We start from the raw sequence: 9,578 nt of genomic DNA, 5'->3' as shown, positions 1-9,578 counted from the left end.
CGAGCCGTAATGTACCATGGTACACACAACATCCGCCCGTCAGTCGTCACAACTACTCACAAACCGCGCAAGAATGGTTTTTGTTTCCGTTTTGTCGAAACACATTCGGATAAAAAGTTTCACGATGTTAAACTTTAAAAAATTTTTCGACATATTATAGTCATACACATCTAACACTTGGCTATTTTGGCTCCAGATTCATTAAAGACCTTCGTATCATTCAATGTGTTATCCATAAATTACAGTGTGTAGCAATACTGTCAGTAAGGTTTGATTGATAAATTATTTTAATTTCAAATTGGCTTTTTTTGTGGTACTCTTTGTTCTGCCTTTGTGCAGATACTACATAGCTGTTCTGTATAAAGATCAGTGAGCTATCCATGTTGATTTTTCATGCACAAGAATTACGAGTTGCCAATCTAAGGGAAGCAGTCGTAATTTCTGCACATACTGTATTAAAGGTCCAGGATTTTATTCATTACCACAATGCTGCCCTCTATGTCCATACCAGAGACAAGACTGCTTCCGTTTTGGGAGAAGTGAAGAGGAGCTGCGAATCTGAGAACATCTACGCCCACTTCCCTGTAGAAGTGCGCTTCACCCGAGGGGATGACATCATGATTTGTCCAGCCAATGGCAGGGACACGTGTTTCATCAACATCATTCACTTCACGTGAGTCACTTTTTTTTTCTCTCTCTACTCTTTTCCATGATTGGCTTTTATCTCTACAAGCTTGCCTTAAAGGTATGCCTCTGTTTTCCATTAACTAAACTATCTTTTTTTTTTTTGTCAAATAAGTTCTTAGTATGTTTATTTTTGTACTATGTCCGTTTTGTGATAGTATAGGCACATTTTTTATATTGGAAATTGTGTGAATTCTTTATGCTCTGTGTGATCCAACACTTACTTTAATAATGAGAATAGAAAGTGATGTCTAAGAGTTGACAACTGCCTATCTTTGCAAGCCTTGGATAAGTTGCACAGAGAATAAGCCAACAGCCTTTTCCTCCTGCATGAGGTCTGGTGATTCCAAAGAGCTACAAGGGAGACGACTTGTGTGTTACATCTTAATAGGCAAAGAAGTCGGAAATAGGCAAAGTTTTGGGGTTTTTTGTTTGTTTGTTTGTTTGTTTGTTTGTTTGTTTGTTTGTTTGTTTGTTTTTTTTTTTTTTGGGGGGGGGGGTTCATTTTTTAAGGCATAAATACAGACATATCTAAGTTTCCAAGGGAAGCCTGTGGGATCATTGGAGACTTGGCAGTGTTATGGATGAAGTAAAGACTGTTGTTGAAAGATTCAGTGTAAAGGGAATACAATTATCAGTGCATTTTTTTATTGTTGTTTGTTTGTTTGTTTGTTTGTTGTTGTTTTTTTTTTACTTTTCTTTGCTGGATAACTACGATTGGTCTAGCCTTAGACATTACCTAAAATACCTTCTGAAAGAAAAAAAATAGTATACACAACCTTGTGGAAATTATTCCGTATGATGAACTGGTTTAAGTATGTTATTTTAATTGTTGGTTATTATGTGGGTATCGTCAGGTTATTTGTTTCATTTTAGTCTGCTTGTTGTACGTTGAACTGGTATTGATCAAGGTATAGAGAGGTAGGAGGAAAAACATGTTAAGCTAGAATTTTAACCAACATGTAGATGGATAACATTTATTTCATTTGATTTACCAAAATGACATTTTGGGTGATAATCACGTTTTGATGTGACTGAAGTGTCTTGAAGATCTCATGTTTGCTTCTTTATAAAATAATTGTCTGACTTAATGATTTTGTGTCCTAGTATTGCTTGCGTGTTATTCTTTGCTATGTGATGCACTCATTGTGAAGGTATTTCACTTTATTGTTTTTCTCCCTATATTGCGTACAATTTCTTTTTCACTTGTCCCTTGATGTTTCTGCTGTGCAGACCATACGGGAAGAAGACGTCCAAACCAAAAATACTAGGCCCTGTACGAAGACATTGTCCACAAAGCTTGAGGGCGCCCTCACTGGGCCAAGGTGAGCACCACCATCAACTGCTGGTTCCGCTTGCACTGTATAAGCCTTGGTTGTTCGAAATTCATAGAGAAATAATTTCTTAAATGCCCAATCTCATCTCAGTGCCTTTGCATATTATTTTTCATACGTGGAAATAGGACTAAAATTCCAGAGATATGAAAATTGAATTAAAACCAACCACTAAAAATTAAGGCAGAAATTTACAAAATCATATGAAATCTACAGTTGTCCATGGTATATGTGCAGCATGTAATTCCGGTCGCCGACAATACGTTGTACACAGTGCGTATGGCATATACGACATCACATAATGAGTGCAGGAAGACATGAGGATGTGCAATTTATGGACTGGGCTAAAAGCCTTGTTATTGAAACTTATAACTGGGTCAAGTTTAAATGTTTCACTCAATGGCCAAGAAATATTGTGGCAAGTTATGCCAAGTGCATATGCACTTAAACCATTGAGGACAAGCTGATTGTTCTATTACACACATTTTCTATTGACACCTGCTGGGGTATACACAGGACTAGTCTTCAACGGGTTAAAGGATTACTTCACCCTATTGAATATAACCCCTCCCCCCTAAATGTACTTATGGTAAGCTTTCCAGTAACAGTGCGAGAACTAAGATGTTACAATGGTTGTCACCATAATAACAGGAACATCCTCTGGCTCCTAAGGAGCTGAGTGAGCTGTACCCCCACTGGGGCGAGTTCTGCGACATTCGGAAGCTGCAGCTTGATCCCCATGGAATGTTTCTCAATGAATACCTGGAGAGAATATTTGGCATCTGACTCCAGAGGGAGCCCTCCCTACGTAGATTGCCAAACAATCCCGAGTATGTTGAATGAGGAATTTGGAGGAGAGTTTTAGACTTTTTGAAATCTCTGCTGAACATGAAATATAGTGAAACACAGGTTTCTAACTTTTTATTGATGAGATAATGAGAAATCTACTTTAATATAAAATATGAAAGAGCACATAATTCCAAGAGAAATTTACCATTATACACTGTATGAATTTGATGAAAATTGGTCTTAAAATTGGCCGGCATATCCAAAACAGAGCAATCCGAATAAAAGATGGGACCCAACCTTTATTAGGATGCTTTTGTTTAACTTCGATTTTGAAATAGATATTTTGGTCATTTCTAAACCTATTCTTATTGAATAAACTTCGAATCCTTGTAGCATGATTATGCCCTTTAACATTTCGTAAGCGGGTTGATATCTTTCTTTCAATCTTCATCTCCACCAATACTATACCGTCCCTTGAAAGTGACGCTCAGTAATTGAGAAGACATGTGTGGGTGTTGGTGTGTGTGTGTGTGTGTGTGTTTGGTTGTGTGTGTCACCGATATAAAATATGCCTGCACTGACGGTCAAAAAAAAAAATAAACTGTAAAGGAGAACTACTGACTATTCGCTGTACAGCTACGTAGATTAAAGAAATATGATCAGAGTCGTATTCTCTTGTCAGTGTGCATTTATGATATCTCTATTCAATATCTCGATAAATACAAACTATACGACTTTTTAAAGTAAAGTAACAAATTCGCAATTTTGCACTATAATACGTTTACGCACATACACACAGGTATCGTTTTAATGCAATTTCACAATCACTCGGTTAATAGAATTTTGCGAGCTCCATCCCCCCCCCCTAAAAAAAATGATATCACATTTCAATAGGAACAGATCTGCTAGTTTTCATATCAACTATTGTCACCATTTTTCTATTAAGTGCCTATAATGATGGCAAATTGGGCTGCTACATTAATGTATAGGTGTTGAAAAGCCACGTCGAGACAATTACTAGGTATAATTGATTGCTTTTGATTAATATAGACCAGTGCAAAAAAAAAATAAATTAAATGCTTTAACTTCGAATTGTACAACTCAAAAAGAACAGAGATCCTGCAACCTTTATTTTTGTTTTAATTTGTCAATACTCACAATTCACTACCACGCGATAACATTCAGCAGGAATTTTAGAAAATACCATTTGATAGAAAATACCATGTACATGTAATTACGATGCGACATGCCTCATATCAAAATATTCCAACTGTGCACATCATTATTTTGTAATAAGCATCCTTAGTTCGTACAAATATATGTAAAACAACACTGAATGAAGTAGCAACACAAGTTTAAAACATCTGCATTGTAATTCGAATGCTGTAAATGCACAACGTTTTGTATGCATATAAAGAGGGAAAGCCGTCGATTTGCAGTCATTCTCCACTTAATGGTATGATAGACGGTTCTACTGCAACCAAGGAAAGGGTCGCGCTGCTTGCAAAATGGAAAACAAACTGTACTACCCCTTTCATTATTGTACTTTGTACAGAGCGAAATTGAGTACAATATTATGATAATCACATTTTGTTATCACTTTACACTTGTAATTTACTACTAGTCAACCACATTCTACAGCTGTAATGAGCTGGTTGAAACTTCAATTACGAATGAACCACTGCCATGTAGAGGAGACATATATTCAAAAACGTTTCACTGCACAAAACAAACACTCGATAGCCTTCTTTCATGATTATATCGGTTGGAAGACCTTGATGAAGATATTGTCGAAACATTCCTGTATCTTCTCTATACGTAAACAATTGTTGCGTCTCATTATACGTACGTTGTGCCAATATTCCCTCCTTATCTTGCTCGTTCTTACTTTACGCATAAAGTCAACTCAATGACATGGAGCAGCCTCTTTTGGGGATTACGTGATTATTATATCAAGTTACAGTGCATTCAAAATCCAGTTGCTTGGTTTGTCATTCCAACTCTTCCACGTGAACACTGTCTCTCCCATCTCATCAAACCTATAGTGGCTCCCTGAAGTCCAAGCAAGACTGAAGTTTAAAGTTCTTCGCTGCCTTTCACTGCTTACAAGGCAAAACAATTACATAATATTTCGTGAGACATATACCTTCAAGAAACGTACGTTCTGAGTCCAAATCCCTTCTTGTTTCTCCTGCAGCCACTATACTACTCAATGATACACTGCTTACTTTAATATTCAAACAACCGCGTCAGGGCCGCGTGGAATATCTGCCCTATCCGAAGAAGGACGCAGACACTGAAGGCCCAATTAAAATGGCCTTATAAATACCTTAACTTATATAGTACCTATAACAACAATTCACAGATTTAATTGACATATTGTAATATTCTCTCTTTTTTTACAATTTTGTACCTGCTGATGTACCATCAACTGCTCTTTTTCACCAAATATCTTTTGATTTATTTTTCCTAAAGCACGTTAGATGTTCTAATAACATGCCTGTTTTGGCAATCATATTATGCTCTATTAGAGATATTGTCAGTGGGGTTAAACATGCCGATTTTATTTAGAGTATTGCTTGTCACTGTGTTTTTTAAAATTAAATCGAATTGTACTTTATCTCTTGATCATTTACTGTGCATTTTTTCGCTCGCTTTTCTTTCACTGTTTACAATACTCAAAGGGATTACAGCTGTGGGAAATGGCCTCGTATAGAAAGTTGTTTGATAATCAACTGAAGTAAAACGAAACAAAACAAAGATCAAGTGCTGATGTACACATACTGCCTCAACAAGACTGTTCCACGACATACCTCACATATATAATATACTTATACATATATATTATATGAACATGGTTCCATACGGTGTAGTACAATAATTGATCAGCGTTAGTATTTTTGTATGTCTTTTGCCAACTTTTAATCGCATTCAGGCACCTCGATCAAATTGGCAGGGGTCTCAGATCATTAATTAACCAATAGTGACACCCTGCGACGTCGTCAATTACGTCGATTCCTCCTTTAAATGCTATTTAACGTTGGCCTATGTTCGCCTTTTTCATCCTAACCCTTTTCATTTTTTTTTTTTTTTTTGCCTAGTCTCTTTGGTCAATATGATCATCAATATTTCTAAGCCTAGTCGCATATTCATTCTCCAGATTCCTACCCCCTCCTCCCTACCCCTTTCCGTTGTATTCCACCGCCTTACATATGCCTTATTACGCTCTTGCATGGTTCTTTTAATACTATCTCATAAGACGTTTATAACAGGTTTTAATGACTTTCAGTATATAGAAATGTGCATCTGATGCCGTGACTTCGCTTTCCCGCTTGTTCCTTTCTTCGTGCTAGTCCGCTTGTCCTTAAAATCCTTGTAATGAGATGTCACTTTCTCGAATATATTTCAAGCCTCGTTCGTTTTTACTTCAGTCGATGCTGGTAAATCTGTCTGGTAAGAACAGAGTTGCCTGCTTCTTATCGTCTCTCACACTCATGGTCACTTCTCTTATTGCGTTCCTGCCATAGAAAATGGAAAGACATTGCACAGAGTTACAAGAAATGTAAAACAGGGGATAAAGTAGTTCTTTAGTACTTATACTGCATGGGTTACAAAAGATATCCAAGATGCCCCGATACGCACATCCTCATGCTCAACATGTGTTTTGTCGCAACTTATGTGACAAGATGTAAAAGTGGCCATCTGTACCCTTGTGACGCAAACACCATAATTAAGCAAATTCTATGCACAGAGACTTCTAATAACCTGTAACTCATTATCATTAGAGTATTGGTGTATGGCAAACAGATACACAGAAGAACAGGCATGACAATGCACGCACACACACACACACACACACACACGGAAATAATTACATAGTGCCTATGTACACCGTAGTTACCAAAATCTATTTTCATCGATCATCAGATAGCTAAACTCCCAGACAGTATGGAACTGAATTGCTCAGTATACTGACCCATGCACGTCTGGAATGCATTGAATATAGTGAAGGGAGAAGAAAAGAAGGTGTACCTTCGTTTTACCTCATTCATTGTCAAGGACCAACTGGTTTAGTGGCTTTCCATTGAAGGTAATGTCGTCAAGCTGTCACAAGTACAAGTACAAGAGGGAAATCACTGAACATAATGTATTTTTACAAACACACACACACACACACACACACACATCTTTACACTGCCTATTTATCATAACATATATATATATATATATAATATATATATATATATATATATATATATATATACAGGTATATATATATGTATATATATATATATATATATATATATATATATATAATACATTTATATTATGGAAAGAAAAGATTTAAAGATGTAAAGATTTGATCTATTCTTTATGAAAAGATAATGAATCTGACAAAGAAAAGCAAAACGAATACACAGTGAACGTCTTTAGTGCTCTAAGATTCCAATAAATTCACTTTCCTCATTACGTATTTTATTAGTCCTGTTTAGCACCAAGAAACATTACAACTTCCGTAGTTCAAAAAAGCGATCTTCACATATAACATTTTATACGTATGAGTAGAGCAATGGTTATGTGTGTATTGAGTTATGACTAAGGATATATGTATTATAAAAACGTTTAAAAAAACCGAGCAACAGTATGTCACAATTGATTTATGTAATGTATTGTAACAGAAATGCTTGTGTGCCATCCATTTAATAACAAATAATTTTTTACCCTCCGGTGAGAAAGAGTTGTGCCTCCACAATTGTTTAAACATTTTGCGTAGTCGATGGTGATAGAGCCTTTCCACATTTCTTCAAGAATTCTTCCAGTACAAGCGCATGATTGTATGGTCTATACCTTCCTTGCTTTATATCTATTTCTTCATTTTGAAAGGCTGAGTAAGAAGGAAAGCGGCCACAAATAATTGGATACTCGTAGGCAGAGGAAGGTATGAAAGAGAATATGGGACATTTGGTATTTCGTTTTTCAAAGCAAAAAAAATACAAGAACAAAAAAAAAACAATAACAAAACAGCTCTTTGCTTCGACGGTATGTAAGCAATTTAATTATTAGAAGACAGAAGAATAAGGGGCCGTGAATACTTTCATAGTAAAAATGTGTATTGTATTTGTTCAATGGTGACATACCTGGCAGGATTTTGCCATATCGACAACTGTTGAGAGGACTTCATCAGACGAGCTGGGGCCTTTTACACTTAAGCTCGAAAGACGTGGCAAAGTACGCACCCATTGTACCAAATATTCTCCCACCGAAGACTGATGTTGGCGATCAGTTTCCCAGTTCGGAATAATCAACTCCAAGTGCTGAATCTGTCAAGAAACAAAATTATTAATCGAACAGTAAAAAAACAGAAAACAAACAAAAAACAAAAAACAAAAAAAAAAATGTATCAACTTGGGGGGGGGGGGGGGGATGACGTGAGCTGGCACTAGACCAATGGAAATGATGAAGCCAGGAAGCTGCAAGAAAACTGCCGGAAAACGGGAATGCCAAGACATGAAACTGCACAATTTCTTACATCGAGATAAAACCTAGATTCATTTTCCATTCGCAAGTTTTTGATTGGATGTTGATAAATGCTGCCACATATTATTGCGAGTATGGGCAGACTAAGAAACAGAAATCCTGTTGAAAAGAATAATTGTAGCGCTCATACAGGGACAAAAGATATCTTGTCCCCAAGATACAGGATGAGTATTTCCTAGCTCTGTCGCGGTCCACGAACATTGCCGACATAAATTATCTCCCTACGAACCGCAACAACTCACAAAATAATACTGTCAATTTATTTTTTTTTTCAAATGATTTCCCTTCGGATTCTAACAATATTTGAACACTCACTTGCCTGCGTGCGTTACTTAGAATTTGCAAAACATATTGTACTACTGACTACGCAAATTTTTTTTTTTGTATTCCCAATCATTTAACTTGTTGTCTCAAAGTAGAAAACATAGCTACTGATGCTAATGATGTCTTTTTTATGCCTCCGCCACGAAGTGGTGCCGGCGGCATTATGTTTTCGGGTTGTCCGTCCGTCCGTACGTACGAACGTACGTATGTCCGTCCGCATTCGTTTACGCGATAACTTGAGAAATATTTACTGTAATTTTACCAGACTTGGTCCAAGTATAAAGTATGACAGGGCAATCACTTGATTAGATTTTGGGTGAAATCGGGCAAAGGTCAAAGGTCACAGGTCAAGGTCAAATCATGAAATTGTATCCGTTTAAGCGATAACTCAAGACTGCATCGAGCAAATTTCACCAAATTTTGTCCGAGGATGATGTTTGATAGGATAATTACATGATTAGTTTTTTAGTGAAATCGGACAGAGGTCAAAGGTCAAAGATCAAGGTCAAATCCTAAGATTGATCTGTTTACGTGATAACTCAAAACTGGATGAAGCAGCTTTCACCAAACTTGGTCCAAGGATGATGTATGATGGGGCAGTTAGGTGAGGAGATTTTAGTGACATTGCCAAGAGGTCAAAGGTCAAAAGGCCAAGGTCAAATGCTAAAAATGTTGCTTTTCCCCCATATGCAATGCCCGAAGGTATTTTATTGAAACTTAGTGCAGACATGTGCTACTGCGTAAAAATTCTCCAGAAAGAGTTTCATGTCAAAAGGTCAAAGGTCAAAAGGTCAAAGGTTAGGTGAAAATGTTGCAATTTCACTTTTCTCTTAAATGGTTCAATGTATCTTCATAGAACTTGGTACATATGCATGTACTGACTGGCAGAGATTATCTAGGGAAGCTAGA

At 36.7% G+C, this 9,578-nt stretch overlaps 1 protein-coding gene and 1 pseudogene across 2 annotated transcripts in view; one reads left to right on the top strand and one right to left on the bottom strand.

The window, feature by feature from the left end:
• The first annotated feature begins 617 nt into the window (after nucleotides 1–617).
• On the top strand, nucleotides 618–2,934 carry LOC139708580 (L-gulonolactone oxidase-like; annotated as a pseudogene).
• A 3,356-nt stretch (nucleotides 2,935–6,290) lies between these two features.
• The window catches only part of LOC139708582 (uncharacterized), a 30,949-nt gene continuing 27,661 nt past the window's right edge, over nucleotides 6,291–9,578 (bottom strand). For both annotated transcript variants that reach the window (XM_071620519.1, XM_071620520.1), the window contains exons 9-11: nucleotides 7,946–8,128; nucleotides 6,851–6,911; nucleotides 6,291–6,325 (exon numbers count right to left, since the gene is read on the bottom strand). In XM_071620519.1, coding sequence (XP_071476620.1) covers nucleotides 6,852–6,911; nucleotides 7,946–8,128 — 243 coding nt within the window. In that variant the 3' untranslated portion in view covers nucleotides 6,291–6,325; nucleotide 6,851. The remainder of the gene's footprint in view (nucleotides 6,326–6,850; nucleotides 6,912–7,945; nucleotides 8,129–9,578) is intronic.

Source organism: Diadema antillarum, unplaced genomic scaffold, assembly GCF_040938485.1.
Source record: "Diadema antillarum isolate AM-2024a unplaced genomic scaffold, OU_Dant_1.0 seq00001350_RagTag, whole genome shotgun sequence".
In the NCBI taxonomy this organism is placed as follows: Eukaryota; Metazoa; Echinodermata; class Echinoidea; order Diadematoida; family Diadematidae; genus Diadema; species Diadema antillarum.
The sequence above is the reverse complement of the archived record's forward strand: the minus strand, read 5'-3'. Positions and strand labels throughout refer to the sequence as shown.